General features: G+C 47.0%; 1 protein-coding gene across 10 annotated transcripts in view; it reads right to left on the reverse strand.

The window, feature by feature from the left end:
- TBC1D8 (TBC1 domain family member 8) overlaps positions 1–19,473 on the reverse strand; it is a 183,190-nt gene that overhangs the window by 109,611 nt on the left and 54,106 nt on the right. For 8 of the 10 annotated variants that reach the window (XR_010317894.1, XR_010317893.1, XR_010317892.1 and 5 more), the window contains exon 2: positions 2,677–2,832. Coding sequence is in view for 7 of the 10 variants with exons in the window: in XM_064268498.1 (XP_064124568.1) it covers positions 2,677–2,832 (156 nt within the window). In the remaining 3 variants the exon portion in view is untranslated. Of the gene's footprint in view, positions 1–2,676; positions 2,833–3,445; positions 3,477–19,473 lie in introns of those variants that run through there. The other 2 variants (XM_064268497.1, XM_064268496.1) reach the window with 2 other exon arrangements.

The following is a 19,473-nucleotide window of genomic DNA, read 5'->3' on the forward strand; positions in this document are numbered from 1 at the left end:
ATTGTTCGAAATTCTCTTCCCTTAACCTTACGTGAATCTTTTAGAAAATAATCTCTCTTGTGTTAAAGAAACATTTATTTGAAGTTTAACATTTCTTTGGTTTCACTTCATTTTCTTTCCTTCTATCAAAACAGAGTGTGATGGTTAAGGTTGTGTGTCACCTTGGCTGGGCCATAATCCTCAGTGTTTTGGGAGTTATGTATGGTGTAGTTTGGCAGTTACGTAATGATGTAGTTATCTTCCATTTTGTGATGTAATTGTTTCTATAATGTGATCTGATATTATCAGCCAATCAGTTGTAAGGGTTATTTCCTCAGGGGTGTGGCCTGCATCCAATATATATGGACATTCTGGCAAAGCTTGCTGGCTTGCTTGCTCGCTCTGGATCCTGCATCTAGCTCATCATCATCTGACCTCTGGTTCTTGGGACTCAAGCCAGTGGCCTGCTATATTGTCTGCTGATTTCAAGACTTATCACCCTCTGGTGGCACAGTGGTTAAGAACTACAGCTTCTAACCAAAAGGTCAGCAGTTTGAATCCACCAGGCACTCCTTGGAAGCTCGATGGGGCAGTTTTACCCTGTCCTATAGGGTTGCTATAAGTCGGAATTGACTCAATGGCAGGGGGTTTTTGGGTAGCCTGTGAGCCAGCAGGCTGCTTGCTGTCTTACATGCTGATCTTGGGTTCATCAGCCCCTGCAGCTACGTGAGTCAGGAGAAGCTTCCAGCCTGATGCCTGACCCATGGACTTGGGGCTTGCCAGCCTCGAGAACTGTGTGAGCAATTTCCATGAGATAAATCTCTCTCTTTATATATATACACTTATCTACATCCTCCACGTGTCTGTCAGTTTGTCGTACTGTGGGGGCTCATATATTGCTGTGATGCTAGAAGCTATGCCACTGGTATTCAAATACCAGCAGGGTCTTGGACTGCCAAAAGAACGAACAAATGTGTCTTAGAAGTACAACCAGAATGCTCATTAGAAGCAAAGATGGCGAGACTACGTCTTACATACTTTGGACATGTTATCAGCAAGGATCAGTCCCTGGAGAAGGACATCGCGCTTGGCAAAGCAGAAGGTCAGCGAAAAAGAGGAAGACTCTCAACGATACAGATTGACACAGTGGCTGCAACAATGGGCTCAAGCATAGCAGCAATTGTGAGGACGGCACAGGACCGGGCAGTGTTTCATTCTGTGGTGCACAGGATAGCTATGAGTCGGAACGCACTTGACGGCACCTATGGTGAATGGAGGCAACTTTGGGCGGCTAGAATTTGAGTCAACAGATATTTTCCCCCTTTGTACTTCTCTGTGTCCAGGTCAGCAGTTCAAATCCACCAGCCGCTCCATGGAAACCCTATGGGGAAGCTCTACCCTGTCCTAAGGATTACTAAGAGTCCGAATCCACTGAACAGCCATGGGTTGGGTTGCTTGATTTCTTTACATTGAGCATGTATCATTTTTATCATTTTACACCAACTCGGAATGTTTTATCTTAATTTAAAAACAAAAAGGAAACAGACTAGAAACAGACATGCCAGGATGTTAAGAGTTGTTACACTAGTGGATGGTAGCATATAGGTATTTTCCTTTCTGTATTTTTCTGTACTTCTCCAGGAAAAAAGGGATCCAATGCTATTAGAGATCATGAAGTGGTTTTGGTTGTTTATGGTAGCTAATAAAATGTTAAAAGAAAAAAAGAAAAGTAGAAAAGCCTCTGTGTATATGTATACTTGTGTGTGTGTGTGTGTGTGTGTGTGTGGATGTGGAGAGAGAAACAGAGATACAGATGTAGCCAGGAGAGTGATAAGCACTGGATTTAGGGTCAGAAATGATTTTTTTCTTTCTTTCTTAGCTATTTTTTAATTCCCGAAAGGTGAACGTGCATTACTGGCCTAATTGGTTTAAAAAACACATTTGGTTTTGTGTTTTAATACAAGGGGCTTCTCATTATGTGACAATTCCTGGCCCTAAAGGTGCCTGGGTGGTTAGGAAGAGCACTAGGCAGTGCTCTGGACGGGATTCAAAACCTCAGATGGAGAGAATGAGCGATTTCTAAGTTTCCTGGTTCCTGTTGTTGTTGGGTGCCGTCGACTCGATTTTCAAATCACAGCAGCCCCATGTGACAGAGTGGAACTGCTCCACGGGGTTTTCTAGGCTGTCGTCTTTCCAGGAGCAGATCGCCAGGTCTTTCTCCTGTGGAACAGCTGGGTAGGTGTGAAGCACCAGCCGTTCGGTTAGCAGCCGAGCACTTAACTGCTGTGCCACCAGGGCTCCTTTAAGTTCCCTTAGAGCCTGCAATCCAATGACTCTCTCAGTCCAAACGGGGAACAAGGGACTGAAGACTGCCAGACGTCAGGCACGGCTCCCAAGCTTTCCCCCCAGACCACCACAACACGTGTACGCGTCCAAGAACACGTTTGTGACATCAGAGATGAGATTAAAAAGAAAATGCCTTGATTCACACTCCACAATACACGGACACCCTGAACAACACACCACACAGCAGTCTGCCATGCCCCGTCTATGCCGCCCAAGCTTATACACAGCCTGCATGTGCTCTTGATGGTTAACAACAAAACAGCCTGTGAGGTTCCGAAAGTGGTTACCTGCAGCTTCACGGGCATGCAGATAGTCGGCATGCTTGGAATATTCGACTGGAACAAAACTCACCGGTGGCTACGGCCCAGTAAACGTCTGATCCGTTCAGTAACTCACCACATGCTATGGGAGAATAAACCTGGGACCCGGGAACTTGCAGCAGAATCCGAAATGGAGCAACCCGGGCGTTGGAATCCAGCACCGTATCCAGAGCGCCCACCAGGCGACCTTCGAGAGAAAAGAGAAGAAAGAGCACCTCTGAGCACACGGAATGACCAGGCCCATCGGCCACCACGAAGCCACCCCTCCCATGCGTCAGAGGAGGTGCCGTCTCCATCAGAGTCGGGTCTCCCGCTGTCCCCACAAGAGCACAGCTCCAGGAGACCAAGGGCTCTGCCTGGTGTCTGTTTCCCCCGCACTGGGAACAGCCCTGGCATTTACAGGCACTCGGTGTGGATTTAGTGAATTGACGAATACATAAGGTGCCCTTGAAAAGTCACTTCACCTAGCACAGTGTGATAGTTTACTTTCACATGTGGCCTTTCTCACCACGGTCTTGTAACACCCACCCAGGTGATTGGGCAGGGCTGTGTCACAGGGTAATTGTGGCCCACCAAGGGGATCGGCCAGGTTTGCCATCCCGCTGGGCTTGAAACGAGCCTCCCCAGGGGCAGGAAAGAGAAGAGCCCACCACCACCAAGGAAGGAGAGGCCCACAGGAGAGACCAGCAGGAGAGAGCTAAGGGGCTTCCCAGTCCACAGAGTGAGAAAGCTGAGTGTCCTTGGGCAGAAACTGAGGGCCAGGGAGAAGCCCACAACTGATCTGCAAATTTGGGACTCACCAGCCTCCACGACCATGTGAGCCATTTCCTTTATACCGCTCTTAAGTTCTGTGAGAAGCCGCAGTGAATGAGGGAACCCAAAGACGGGAGGGAGAGTACTGGGGTGAGAGAGAGTTGTTGACGTTAGAGATGATGGAGTGGGTGGGACAGCAGCTTGGAAAAGTGGGACATCTGGGACATCTTTAACCTCTGCCTCCGAGGAACCAGCTTTGTGTTGATCCTTATGAAAGAAATTATTCGTTTACCTAGTTGTCATCTCTTGGGGTCTCAATACAAGAGGCAATACAGTAAAACCTGCAAAAGCTGGAACCTGTGTAAGGTGTCAGAGAAGGAAAACCCAAGTGTTTCCCACTAAAACCAGAGAGAAAAGTGGTAAGGCTGCACCCTGTCAAAGGTGGAAAACTGGCGAGACCCAGAAAAACAAGGTAGCCCTGTCAAGTTCCGGCTCTCACAGGCTTCACTGTATAACTTAGCGGATCAGCGTATAGGTCTGGAATGAGACTGCCTGCCTGTGAATCCCAGTTCCAGGACCTTCGAGCTCTGTGACCCTGGGCAAGTTATTTAACGTCTCTGTACCCTGGCTTCCTCATTGTAAAATGGAATAACCACAGTAGACTTACTTCATAGTGTAATCGTGAGAATTAAATGAGCCAACGTATTCAACATTCCAAGTGCTTAGGCTACTGACTGGCCATAAGACGTACTATGTGGCAGTCATTATTATTAGTATTTTATCACCATGATCATCATCTCAAATATGGGAAGGCTAATCCCTACCTACTGCAGAAGGATACTGTGAGAAGCAAATAAGAAAATATATCAAAATCCTTCGCAAACCATAAAGCACATGACTTAAAGAATTATCATTCTGCTGTCTCAGAAAGCATCGTGAATCAACATCAAGCCAAAAAGAAAAAGAAAGAAAGACGGCTGAAAGGATTAAGCCCCTCACCTTTCTTTACTTAATACATAATCTTGAACCACAGGCCTCCTGAGTAAGGACCTGAAGCTGCCTAGCAAGTAATATGTACTTTTTTTTTTTTAAAAACAATCTCAAACTTAAAGCAAAGCTGAAAAGTTTCATGTAAATAATTAGTAAGGGGTAAGTTAGTGAACCAAAAAACCAAAACCAAACCCGTTGCCTTCGAGTCAACTTCAACTCATAGCAACCCTATAGGACAGAGTAGAACTGCCCCATAGAGTTTCCAAGGAGCACCTGGTGGACTCAAACTGCCGACCTTTTGGTTAGCATCCGTAGCTCTTAACTACTACACCACCAGGGTTTCCCCTAATATTCCACTACCCCCAAATACTGCAATGTATATTTCCTACAAGGACACCTCCTGCACAACTACAGTTATTGTTGTTGTTAGTTGTCATCCAGTCAGCTCCAATCCATGGTGACCTCATGTATAACAGAATGAAACGTTGCTCAGTCTTGCACCATTTCCATGATCTTGATATGTTTGATCCCATTGTTGGAGCTATTGTGTCATTCCCTCTCATTGAGGATTTTCCTCTTTTTTGCTGACCCTCGACTTTACCAAACATGATGTCTGTCTCAGCTATCTAGTGCTGCTGTAACAAAAATACCCCAAGTGGGTTGCTTTAACAAACAGAAATTTATTTTCTCAGAGTTTAGAAGGCTAGAAGTCTGGATTCAGGGCACCGGCTCTAGAGGAAATCTTTCTCTCTCTGTTGGCTCTGAGAAGGTCCTTGCTTCTTGGTTCCTTGGTGATCTTCACGTGGCTTGGCATCGATCTTCCCCTATCTCTGCTCTGCTCGCTTGTTTAACCTTTCATATCTCAAAGAGACTGACTCAAGACACCCTATATGAAGCCGGCCTCATTAACATAACAAAGACAACACATTCCCAAATGGGATTATAACCACAGGCATAGAGGTTAGGATTTATAATACATATTTTGGGGGGACACAATTCAATCCATAGCAATGTCCTCTTCTAGTGACTGGTCTTTCCTGATGACGTGTCCAAAGTAAGTAAGACGAAGTCTCACCATCCTCGCTTCTAAGGAATGTTGTGGTTGTATTTCTTTTAAGATTGATCTGTTCTTTCTTCTAGCCAAACCAAAAAAACCAAACCCATTGCCTTTGAACCGATTCCAACTCATAGCGACCCTACAGGACAGAGCGGAAGTGCCCCACAGGGTTTCCAAGGAGCAGCTGGTGGATTTGAACTGCTGACCTTTTGGTTAGCAGCTTGAGCTCTTAATCACCATGCCACCAGGGCTCTGTTCTTCTGGCAGTCCATGGTACATTCAATATTCAGGGAGGGAGGGGAAGATGCTGGCTTAAGTAACTATGGAAATGAGTGGAATCTGCAGGAGGCAAAGCCAAGGAACTGTATGTACTCCATGGGGATCCAGATGAACAATTCTGACACTGATAAGCATGCACACTGGTATTAAACAATTAAGGAATTGCATGGCAGATGGTGAGAGCCAGGTTTCTCGCTGTTGGAGCAGGAATTTACAGATTGCAAGGGGAAAAGGCAAGAATGATCCATATGGCAATGGATTAGAGTCAGAGACATCAGTGTGAACTCATAGTTAGTTTACTACAGACACAGAAAGATATGTGCAGAAATATTTACAGATGTGTGCATATACACGGGTCAGTACACATACATGTTCCCTTGCTCTGTCAGCAAAGAGGGCCTAGAAGCAATGACGTCCTGGTAGCAATGAGCTCACCTGACGGCCACATCTTGGTTTCTAATACCATTCTCCAATTAAAGGAACCACGGGTCCTTGGAGAAATGGCTGATTCTAGGACTAGGGCAGGAAACATGAACCTTATCGTGCCAGAAAGTAAAGAAGTACTTAAAAAAAAAAAAAAAGGAGGGGGAAGAGAGTAACTTCACAGCTGGAGAAACCTGACAAGCACTACGTCAGCCAGACGAGCACAGTGTACATCCACAGTGAGAGAACGTATCCCTCATGTGATGTGATGAAAATGGCACTTTACCTCTGTGGTCTTCTTCCCCAAAGCCCATAATTCCTGTCTATTCATGAGAAAAACAGCACACAAATCCCAATTGTGGAACACTCTACATAATACCTGACCAGTACTCCCCAAAACTGTCAAGCTCATCAAAAAATAAGGAAAGTCTGAAAAGCTATCAGAGTCAAAATGGCAATTAAATGTAATGTGGTATCCTGGATGGAATCCTGGAACAGAAAAAAACCAAAGAAATCTAAATAAACCTACATAATCTAAATAACCTACATAGCAAAGGGGAATTAGGTTGCCAGTGGAATTAAGGTTGCTAATGAGCTGACCTTAAAATAGGGAAATTAACCTGGATTATCTGGGTGGGCCCAATGGAATTGCAAGGGTTCTTGAATTTGAAAGAGGGAATCTTCAAAGAGATCCTGAGAGATGGCAGCATGAGAAGGGGCCACAAGCCAAGGAAAGTGAGTGGCTTTTGGAAGCTGGAAAAGGCAAGGAAATGGATTCTCCCCTAGATCCTCCAAAAGCCAATGCAGCCCTATAGACACCTTGAATTCCCCTTTGCTATGTAACCTACAGGAAACCCTGGTGGCATAGTGGTTAAGTGCTAGGGCTGCTAACCAAAAGGTCGGAGTTCGAATCTGCCAGGCGCTCCTTGGAAACTCTACGGGGCAGTTCTACTCTGTCCGATAGGGTCACTATGAGTCAGAATCGACTCGACGGCAGTGGGTTTTTTTGAATTTATGTAACCTACATAGTCACAGGTTCTGCCATTATTCTGCCTACTGGAATGATGTATCAGTACCATAAAACCAAACCAAACCTTTGCCATTGAGTCAATTCCGGCTCATAGTGACCTTATAGGACAGAGTAGAACTGCCCCCGTAGGGTTTCTAAGGAGCAGCTGGTGGATTTGAACTGCCGACCTTTTGGGTAGCAGCCTAGCTCTTAACCACTGTGCCACCATTGCTTAATGGACCAATATTGTTCCATTAATCCTTAAACCTTAAACCAATAATATCCATGAAGTCTTCTTTAAACCAAACTGTAGTTTAAAGTTTAAAAAGAATGTTTACCTTGAGCACCATGCTCTTTCAAGAACAATCCATATGGGATCAAACTGACTACGGCAACTCAAAAGATTAATAGGAACCTTAGGGGCAGCGAGTTTATGTTAATAGGGGAGGAACGGAGAAGAAGGGTGAGAAGGGATGCCCAAAGAATGTAATCAATATCACCGAATTGTACACGTAGACATTGTTGAATTGGTGTATGTTTTGCTGTGTATATTCTCAACAACGAAATAAATAAAACTAAAAAAACATTGGCTCATTAGTTGTAACAAATGTACTACCTGTTGTCGTTGTTGTTAGGTGCCATTTAGTTCGTTCCGACTCACAGCGACCCTGTGTACAACAGAAAGAAACACTGCCCGGTCCTGCCCCATCCTCATCATTGTTGTTATGCTTAAACCCATTGTTGCAGCCACTGCGTCAATCCATCTCACTGACAGTCTATGTAAGACACCAACAACAGGAGAAAACTGGGTGCAGGAATTGGGAGCTCTCTTTAGGATCTTTGCAAATTTTCTGTAAATCTAAAACTGTTCTAAAAAATGAAAGCTTATTTAAAAAAAATAAGAGAGACAAGGAGAGTCAGGGAAGTCGGTTGGCCTGAAGTCAAGGAAAGGCAGGGACACCCAGGAGGAGTTGGTGCAGACATAGACTGTTGTCGCTGGGTTGCTGGGTGCCACTGAGTCGAATCCAACTCACAACGATCCCATGTGACACAGCAGAACCGCCCCACTAGGTCTCTGAGGCTGTGATCTTTAAAGAAGCAGATCCCCAGGTCTTTCTCCCACAGAGCCGCTGGGTGGGTTCAAACCACCAACCTTAGCAGCCAAGCACTTAACCAACTGTGCCACCAGGGCTCCTTATACACAGACTCCCACTGCAATCACCCAAGGACAGGGCAGGGCACCCAACCAGGAAGTAAGCAAAGCACGAAGACAACAGAATCCGAAGAAGACAAGGGCCAAGATCAAAGAGAAGATACAAAGTGGGAGGAAAGACAGTAAGAGCTCTCAGCAAGATTCTGGAGAAGGGGGAAAGACAAAAGTCAGAAAAGCAAATTCAGGAAGAAAAAAATCCTACTTCAATTTTGTGGAATGGGTGAGTGAAAAAGGTAAGCACGGCAAAGAAAGCCATCATAATTATCAGAAGGCAGGGTAAGACATCTGCAAATGTCAAATGAGTCAAAACCAAATATATACATATACGAGAGTGTGTGTGTGTGTGTGTGTGTGTGTGTGTGTGTATACAGAAATCCTGGTGGCCACAGTGGCTGCTAACCAAAAGGTCACCAGTTCACAACCACCAGGCACTCCTTGGAAACTCTATGGGGCAGTTCTACTCTGTCCTATAGGGTTGCTATGAGTCAGCATCTACTCAATGGCAACAGGTTACATACACGTTAAAAAAGCAAATACATGGCAAAATGTTAGCGTATGGCTCTGAACATCAAGGAACACAGCTAGGCATATTCTGCCCTTTTATAAGGATGCTGAGGACACCCTCACATGGCTGTCTTTCTGACAATACTTTTTTAGTCAGTCACATTAAAAAAATATCCTGAAGCCCTACACATTGCACATGTCTTCTCATTGAACCCTCACAGCCAGCCTTTGGGGGAGGCATTGTGCGTTCCCATTTTACAGATGAAGCCGCTAAGGCTCTGGCCAGTAAGCGATGACACCTGGATTGCCCCAGCTCCATCTCCACAGCCCACGTTCTCTTCCACCGCCTGTGACTGTCTGAAGACAAAGCAGCACTTATTTTCAGAAATGCTCTGTCACCCTCAATTCTACATTCCCACCTACACTCAGATTGACGTTTCTCCCAAGAACCCCAAACTGGCAAAGTCTTACTACATATCCAGAACACCCTCCTCAAAAGAAAAAAAGCCCACTGCCGTCGATTCTGACTCATGGCGACACCATGTAGGTCAGGGTAAAACGGTGCTCCACAGGGTTTTCAAAGCTGCAACCTTTTGGGAGCAGACTGCCAAGCCTTTCTTCCAAGTCACCTCTGGGTGGACCTGAACCTCCAGTCCTTCAGTTAGTAGCCAGGCACTTAACCGTTTGCACCACATAGGGGTTCCTTCCCCAGGAACGATCCCCACAAAAGGGCTGTAGGGCAGCTCGCACTCCACACTCCATTCCCCTACTGCAAACAGCTCCATCTGGCTCGTCTGGTGCTACAGGAAAGCCCTCCTGTGTCTCGGTTAGCACAACACTCCTATTTTTAGACTATTAGAGTAACAACTCTGGTGGAGAGGGAGGTGGAGTGACAAGTTTTATAATGAGGCCCCCAAAAGGGGGCCTACTAATAATTTGCTCCTACGTGACAATGCTGCAATCCTTTCGCTCTGGCTGGATGTAATGCGCACGGGTGGTGCCAGGTTTAAAATGACAGCTAGTGACACAGGACAAACCAGGACACCTGGAGAGGCCACCCACGCCTTGTGGTTTCTGTGACCTGGTACCAAGGGCAGCAGGGGCCCCTGTTCTTACAGTAATAGCACCAGAGCATAACAGAAAACCCCCAAAACCAAAACCACGACCGTCAAGTCATCCCGACCCAAAGCAGCCCTACAGGTCAGAGTGGAACCGCCGCATACGGTTTCCAAGGCTGTAAATCTTTACGGAAGCAGGCTGCCACATCTTTCCCCTGCGGAGTGGCTGGTGAGTTCCGACCACCGACTTTTCGGTTAGCAGCCAAGCACTTTAACCACTGCGCCTCCAGGCCGCCATTAGCATACTAAAGCCCTTTTAAAAAAGTAGCAACACCTAACTCTTGCAAAAACCATTTTAATGAACGTGAGAAAATCTGAAGTCCTTTTTCCCCTTGCACTAATTAATGGCTGTTGCCATCTGTCATTAAGTCCGTCCCCAACTCTTTTTTTTTTTTTTTCAACTCAGTGAGACCCCACACCCAGTGGAACAAAATGCTGCCTGGTCTTATGCCATCCTCACGACCGTGGATCGGATAGCAGTGCTCCACAGGGTTTTCACCAGCTAACTGTCAGAAGTACATGGCCAGGCCTTTCTTCCTAGTCCCTCTTAGTCTGGAAGCTCCGCTGAACCCTGGTCAGCATCACAGCAACGGGCAGGCCTCCACGGACAGAGGGGTGGTGGCTGTCCACGAGGTGCACTGGCTGGGAATCGAACCCCGGTTTCCTGAATGGGGGGTGAGAGTTCTACCACTGAAGCACCAGGCACAATTACAGGTCTCCCTACCAGCTTTGGCCTCAGAAGCAACAGATCTGTACAGCTCCATAACAATAATTCTATTATTAGAGACAAAAGCTTCTCATCGTTAGACACAAGAACGTGATAGCACACTCACAGGGTCTGCGGCCAAGCGCAGCACACTGAACCCACTGCTGGGAAACCAACTCCGTCTAGACCTTTTTGTCTTCTTGGTAGGGCTGTTTGGCTTGGTTGTTCTCACTGCTTTTGAGGCTTAGGGAAAAAAAGCTAAGAAAAAAACAGAACAAAGAAAAAAATTCTGCTCATGAAAAATAATAAGTAACGGAAAAGGGTCACGTGAAGTCCTTTCTATTGACTACTGAACAGAGAAGATAAATGTTGGGGTCACTGGCATTCTCAACATTAGGGCCCTACTTATTCAAAGTTTAATTAGTAATCCAAATTACCAAGTTTGTATTTTTTTTTACAAAGCTTTTTATACAAGACAGCTTTTAGTGTGAGCCCCTTGAGATTTCCTTGTCTCCACATAAACCAAGACGGGGCAGTGCTATTTTCAGACAGCCCAGCAGATCCGGCGGGCAAGGCGGCAGGGTAACCAAATCACACTGGAGGACCCGGCCACCTCAGGAGGTCATCTCCTATGGCTAACTGGAAACAGGCCTCCAGGTGCCCTCACGGCGGACAGGATGCGCCTGCCGAATCCACACCACCACTGCGTAAGCTACACAGCGAGTTACATCCAGAGGGGAGACTTCCAAGGGCATTGCAAAGGAGGGACTCTGGCCCTGGCTCCCAAGAACAGGACAGGCAGTCACCAACCCGTCACCTGCACGCCGCGTCCCAGATACGGGGAACAATGACATTCACACAAGGACCCTTTGCTTTCTCGGGAAACCAAGACAGGGTGGCTGCGAAGGCTGCTGGCCTGGATTGTGCACCCTGAGAACTTGATGGGTCAAAAGGACTGTAACTGCCCTACTCGCATTAGAATCAAAGGAGACAGAAGTTCTTTTTTCTTGTTTGCCTTCTCAAAAACTGTGAAAATTCTAATGGTCAGAGGTTTGCACAGTTGCGCTCTGAAAATAACTATACTAAACAAATTTTAACATCCCCACATGATGAATCGAAAATACATCTGAACATAAATGAGCTCTGGTCCACAGTCTCTCCATAAATAACCCCTGGACAGGGACCAAATAGTCTGCTTTGCCTCAGACCAAATGCCACGGGTCCTGTCATGGCGAGCCTCCTAGCAGGGTGATATAACTGCCTCAAACACATGACAGCAAGAATCCTGCCACTAAAACACCATATGACAACCAGTTCCAAACATGGTCATTGCCATGTCTTACTGACAAGGCTCTTCAAACACTGGTTGCTGTGGACACAAGGAATGCAATTTTGTGAGAATTCCTGGGAATTTCCATTCAGTTAGCGTCAATTTCTCTAAGGCGGACTTCTGGCACGATTATTGCATACGATATTTAAACACTTACAGCGAGAGGACTGAAAGCTATACAAGGTCCAGGGGGACAGCTCAGAGAAAGAAAGCCAAAACTTCACAAAGAGCGTGGCTTCAAGATCTGATGCAGTCTTCAAATGAAATGCCATCTGCCAGAGGAAGGATGGACAAGCGTGGACACCTTCTCCACCTCCACTGAGAAACCCGTTGTCACTGAGTTGAACCCAACACATGGCAGCCCCACGTGTGTCAGAGTAGGACTGTGCTCCACAGGATTTTCAAAGGCTGATTTTTCAACAGTAGATCGCCGGGCCATTCTTCTGAGGTACCTCTAGGTGGACTTGAACCTCCAACCTTTCGGTTAGCAGCCAAGCTCATTAACTGTTCGCACCACCTAGGGACTCCCTACCCTGAGAAGCCCAGCACGATCCAGGATCACCTACAGTTCCTTCCTGGAAGCTGACTTGGCACACTCAGCCCCTCCCAAAGGCTGAAATCGGAAGAGATTGCTCCAGGTATCGGTCGCTCCCGGTCTCTGAGGGCTCCACTTCCTGTGCTGCTCCGTCCTTCATCCTGTTCAGCTCTTTCCAGGCACCTCGCCATTTCCCACTTTAATCCTGAACCTTCCTCCCTTAGGTACCGCTAAACTCTGATCCATGAAGACTAGAACCAATATTTAATCTGTAAATCCTCAAGAAAAAAAAGTCCAGAAATTGCATTATCATTACCCTATGTTGCCATCAAACATAACCACAGAGGCAGTATGACCTGGCCAACTTCTGCTATTTAAAAAGAACCAAAGTTCTTTGGCAAAACATTTCTGATCTCTCAACCTTCGCTGAGAAAGTACCTGCTTTGGGTGCAGTATTCCAACAGTCTGATGAGCTCCGGTGCCTCTGCAGACTATCACAAGAGACTTCAGCTTAAGTCTGAATAATTCCTCACTCGAGGTCCCATTTTTAACAAAGCCAACAGGTATTACCCGAACGTCCAAAATCACATTAAGAGAACCAGTTATAAAGGGTATCTTTTCCAAAAACCTTTCCTAAAATAACGAGATCTAGTTTTAATTTTTCCTCCTAAAGCAACTTTTTTTTTTAATTACAAAATTAATGTATTTTTATCAGGTCCCTGGGTGGCACAAGAGGTTTGCACTTGACTACTAACCCAAAAGCTGGCAGTTCAGACCTACCCAGTGGCACCATGGAAGAAAGGACTGGCAACCTGCTTCCATAGAGATTACAGTCAAGAAAACCCTACGGAGCAGTTCTATTCGGTAAAACACAGGCTTGCCAGGAGTAGAAATCGACTTGATGGCAATGGGTTTGGCTGCTTTGTTTGTTTATTGTAGAAATTTTGGAAAATATATAAAAGCACAAAGAAGAAAATTAAACTCGGCAATAACCACGTGGTTGTGTCAGTTCCAGGGTGGCACAATGGTTAAGCGCTCGACTACTAGCTGAAAGGTTGGCAGCTGGAACACCCCAGAAGGCAGGCCTGGTAGTTTGCTCCCGGAAAGTCACAGCCTTGAGAGCCCCAGGGAGCAGTTCGACTCCGCACTCGTGGGGCCACCACGAGTCAGAATCGTCTCAAGGGCAACTAACAGCAATAACTGTGTCTTTCTAGCCCCTTTTCTAGCCAGCCACAGATTTAGACTATGCGGCTCCCACGTGAGCACATCGGCAGTTGGCACAGTTGTCTACAATGTCCTTTACTGGGGGACACTGAGGACTGGAAGTAAAAACAAGACCAGACATGAAATACAAAGAATCTCCTCTCGTGCTCTGAGACAGCTGCAGAAAGGCTGTCAGACTTGTTTGACGAGACTCACGCGGGCCACACATCGGTTTTCTGGCTGAACCGAATCGTAACTGCGGCGTGCTGCCTGACAGCGCCTTATGCTGTTACGGTACGACGCTCCCTCCGCCGAACAAGCCACGCATCTGTTTAATGGACCCTGGACGTAATTAAAGGCAGGAAATGGAGCCAGGAGCATTCAAGGACCAGAGGGAGAAAGAAAAGAAGGCAATAGTGCCTTCTCTGCTAAATGGAAATCAATGTGAGAGTCAAAAGAGTCAGTGAAGCAAGGCACTCCCATAGGTTCAAGTTCAAAATGAAAGACAGTGCTCCCATGGATACTAGCTCCTCAAATGGAAAGAGCCTCAGCGAGCCTGTAAGGCTGCAAAGAACAAATCCCAAACAAGAATGATTCTGCCTGCTTCTTCAGGCTAACAAAGCCGCACGCGTTTCAATGCATGCAGCAGCTCTTGAGCACCCTTTAAAACAAGTAATTATGGAATACCCACTATGTGCCAGGCACACTTGAGCTGACTCATCCCTCCCCAGAGGGAAGGCATTACCACCATTTGCAAACAGAAGCCAGCAAGGCCACAGTGGGTTGCTTTCCACAGTGCGCAGGTACATAGCCCACCAAGTGAAGCTGAGCACATCAGCCTTGGGCACGATTGTTCACAATATCCTTTATTCCTTTTGCAATAGAGCCCGTGTTTACCTCTGACTCTCATTTCAACATTTCCTTCCTGTATAGCAGACAGTATTTCCAGCCATCCAATTTTATCTAATTTGCTACAACTAAATGTTAGATGTTTACAACCTACACGCGGTTTCTTATCAGAAGTGCACGTGAAAGGGAACACAAGCCTAGGGCAAGGATCCTTTATGGGTTCACAACACCTGAGGTACCTTTCTCAAAACAGTTGCCTTTGAGTCAGAATCGACTCAAGGCGACTCCACGCACGGTAGAGGTAGAATCGTGCACCCTAGGGTTTTCAAGGGCTGATTTTTAAGAAGTAGATCTCCAGGCCTCTTTTCCAAGGCACCTCTGGGTAAACTCAACCTTTCAATTAGCAGCTGAGCACACTAACAGTCTGCACCATCCAGGGACTCCTTACCTTGCTCATAAACCCTCTGCCGTCGAGTCAATTCTGACACATAGCGACCCTATAGGACAGAGTGGAACTGCCCCATAGGGTATCCAAGGAGCGGCTGCTGGATTCCAACTGCTGACTTTTCGGTTAGCAGCCGAGCTCTTAACCACTGTGCCACCAGGGCTCCACCTTGCTCACAGTATGCCTTAAATAAATATTTGCTTAATGGACCTTTGAGTGAAATAAAAACAAGGGACACCGTTCTTTAAGCTTACTTGATGAAAACTGTTTTGTTTTCCTTCTGCTACAAGTAGCTGGAGCTTTGTTCGCTGTGGATTCTGAAAGTGAAATCTGATTACTCAAAGCCTGCCATCTGTCGCTCTCTTTCAGGGACTTGCAACATATCAACAGTTGCATGGTTCAGTTACAGCCCTCCACTAATCTTATCTTAGACCGGGTAGAAGATAAGTGTTTCAGAAACTAAATTTATCTCAGGGATTAAGTTTGAGCTTTCTGTTTGTTTTGGGTGGTGTTTTTAGAAAGAAGAAAGCCCTCAGCATAGAAGGCCCAGCCTGCACTAAACGCGTCCGCTGGGATGCTGCCGCTGTCTCTTCCGCCGGGTCATGTGGATGGAAATTGAAGCATGAATTCCGGACAGCAGAAAAGGCAGCAGAGAGCAGGACAAGCTGGTGGACAGAGGGAACACGTTCCCTGCTCCAGAACGGGTTTTATATCCCACGGAGATGAAGGAGTGAGTTCAGCCATTGCTCGTGGCCTGACTCCTCATAGTGTGGTATTACTGCAGACCTGGCCTGCAAAATGTCATCGGTCGGTGCGTTTCACAGTTCCCGCTGCCTTCTTCAGGTCCGAGGAAAGCCGCAGACCAGGGCTCAACCATGTGTGGGTCACTAGGGGGTCCAAGCCAGAGTCAGGCAGAAAGGAGAGAGAATAAAATGACAGCTTGCACCTGTCTGTAAGGCTGGCAGCTGAGAGCTGAGAGCACCACCCCAGATCACAGGGGACAGTGCCCCCCTAACGTGTCTTGAGAAAATCGGCTCTTCTGAACCCAAGATGCCTATCAGCCAACAGCCATGGGCAGAGAACCGGGGCGAGGGGGGGAGGGGGGCGAGGCTGAGCTCGTAATTGAGAAAAAATCAAATAAAATTAAATTTTAATGAGGTGGAATTGAGGAGCCTGAGCAGTGGTAATTCACTTCCTCAGACTCATGACGACTCTTTATTACAAGGAGTTTTCAGTTGGGAATTCTGATCCTGAGATCTGATTGTTCAAAGCCTTCCCTTTAGGAAAAGTTGCTGCAGCCTTCGAGACTCTGGATCCCTGTGACGAGCCTGTACGGTGCTTGTTTGTAAGATGCTTCTGACGTGCACACTACAGATGCACCCACGCTGGTGATGCTGCCACAGGGCCAGTGAAACCACCGCCCACGTCATCTCCTCACCTGGCTCTTCAGTTCAAGGCACGTAAGTGCTGGAGAGGCCAGCTACCAAGGAAAAGGGTAAGTCCCTTACCAGGTGATGTTCCGAAATGAAAGTAGGGTATGCCAGAAAGATACCGTCTTTCAGCAAGGTGTTGATCAGCCGGGCCCTAAGGGGCTTCTATGCATACCATTACATTAAAGAGAATTTTAAGTTGTTAGAACAATAGAAATGGAAATGAAAATATAAGACAGGCCCCCTCCCAATCCCAGTACCTCAATAAATCAGATTTTATGTTTCTATGTTTCCTTCTGGTAAATGGGCAATATTTATTTCACTGAGAAAGGTAAGGGGGCCAGGAAAGTAATATCTTAGTATTTGACTGGTTTCCCAGAGCTAAAGGCCCTGAGAAGGCCCAAATGTCTAAAGGCCTCAGTTCCAGAGGAAACCCTCCAAAAACCTGCAGTTGGTCTAAACTAGGAAAGCTGTATGTTGCTCTAGAGTCAAAGTCCTGAGTTCAAATTCTGACTCTGTCTTTTATTAGCTGTGTGGCCTTGGATAAGTGCCTTTACTTCCATCAGTCTCAGCTTCCTCATCTGTACAATGGGTCTGTATGAAGATGACAACAGAAATGTGTGTCAGGCACCTGGCCCACTCACTGCCCAACTCGGGGCAGCTGTCTGATGGACAGGCTCCTATCCACACGCACACACAGGGTATACATACCAAGACACACCTCTCTAAAACTCCCACTGTAGACAGACCATCTCACCACCCAACTGATCTTTCTGGACCCAAGGTAGATTTCATAACCAATTTTTATTTGATAATAGTTAAAGTAGGAGCCCTGGTGGCACAACGGTTAAGTGTCCAGCTCCTAACCGAAAGGTTGGCAGTTCGAATCCACCCAGTGCCTCTGTGGGAGAAAGACCTGGCAATCTGCTCCCATAAAAATCACAGCCAAGAAAACCCTAGGGGGCAGGTCTACCCTGTCATATGGGGTCGCTATGAAAACCATTTTGATGGCACCAACAATAATGATAGTTAAAAGTGATTTATTTTACCTACTGTCCTGACTTATCTACAATCTAAGTGTAGTAAAGGGCAAATCAAGAAGAAGGCACCCGTATATCAAAGTCTGTGTCAGTTGTTTGTTTAGGTAGGAAAATGTTCTTTTCACCTTTATAAAGAGTGAGCTCCTCAGAGTGAGCTCCTCAGAATTTGTCTGTATGAAGGGCTGTAGGGTCACCGGCTCCCAAGCAAGCTGGGTCTCTGCTCCTGAAAGCTTCCTCATAGTCCACATGAACAAAATACCTGCTGAAGGTCCTGAAATAGCCAGTGTCACGGCTGTCATCTTCATCACTGGTCGCAAAGTTACGAAATGGTGGCCCACGTCGCCGTCTGGGGGCTCTCACTGCTGCCTGGCAACACCCTCCCCGCACCTTGTCACCCCAGTGCTCCCCTTATTCAGGGCCCCCGCTTCTGCTGTGCATCAGAACCCGAGCCCCAGCTGCAGAAATTCTGATTCTACGGGTCCAGGTTGGGGCCTGGGCCTCAGCGTTTTTAGGGATCCTCAGGTGACTCCAGCACACAGTGGATGGAGGACACTGGTCACACGTTTTCCCAGCAGCTGTTCCAAACCCTTTCCACAGCACCAACCAAACCCAACCCATTGCTGTCGAGTCGGTTCCAACTCATAGTGACCCTATTAAAAAAAAAAAAAAACCCAGCACCGTCAAGTCAATTCCAACTCATAGCTACCCTATAGGACAGAGTAGAACTGCCCCATAGAGTTTCCAAGGAGTGCCTGGCAGATTAGAACTGCCGACCCTTTGGTTAGCAGCTGTAGCCCTTAACCACTTTGTCACCAGGGTTTCCAGCAGAGTAAAATTGCCCCATAGGGTTTCCAAGGAGCCGCTGGTGAATTCAAACTGCCAACCTTTTGGTTAACAGCTGAGCTCTTAACCACTGCACCATCAGGACTCCCCTATACAGGCAGGTGGGTCTATATGGGCCCTGTGTGATGGGAGGCAAGGAAGGTGGGCTACAAACCACACTAGTTACAGATTACTTCAGCTCAGCCACCCTGCTGACCCCTGAGCCCACACCTCTTGACCCCTTGTCCTATCTGCACTTCCTTTGCTCCATTCCTGCCAGCCTCAGAGGAGAACGAGAGGCCCACCATTCGTGCTACTGACCTTGTGGTCATGGCTCCCCTGATCTCCCTCCAGGACACTGGTTCTCAACCTTTGGCTGCAAGGTAGAGTCACCCAGGGAGGTTTCAAAATACCAGTGCCTCGGCCTCCTCCCCAGTCTGCCATGTTGGTCTGGGGTGTGGTGTGGGCACTGTTTAGAGCTGCCCAGTATGCGGCCAAGGCCAAGAAACGCTATTCTAGGACCTTCTTTTGCTCCCTCTTCTCAAACCTCTGCTCCTGCTGTTTGCACTTGAGCTGGTATCTCATTTCTCCAGTTGCTTCCAACAGCGAGTTACCTAAAAAAGTGGAACACGCCTGGCACCCCATTTCTTCTTTATCTATTCCCTCTGGCCTCCATCCATACAATTCTTCTGAGGCGGGTCACTGAAAGGACATCTGTCTTAGTCTCCTAGTGCTGCTGCAACAGAAGCAGCAGAAATGTATTTTCTCACAGTTCTGGAGGCTGAAAGTCCAAATCAGGGTCTCGGTGGTGTCCACTCCTTCCTTGTAGGTCGACCTGGGCATTCTCTGCCTCCCCGCTGACAGGCGATCCTCACGTGGTGTCTGTCTCCCCCCGTCTGTGTTAACTTCTGCATCTAATCTGCTTTTTATAACTCAGGAGTGACTGGCTTTAGTTCACACCCACACTGACATGGCCCCGTAACGTTTTGGGGGAACACAAATTCAAGCCGTAACGGACACTGACATTTCTCTGGACGCATCATTCGTCCCATTCTATCCTTAGTTTTCTTCTCTGTAAAAGGAGGATAATAATCCCCCACTGGCCTGGTGGCACAGTGGTTA

Source organism: Loxodonta africana, chromosome 15, assembly GCF_030014295.1.
Source record: "Loxodonta africana isolate mLoxAfr1 chromosome 15, mLoxAfr1.hap2, whole genome shotgun sequence".
Lineage (NCBI taxonomy): Eukaryota > Metazoa > Chordata > Mammalia > Proboscidea > Elephantidae > Loxodonta > Loxodonta africana.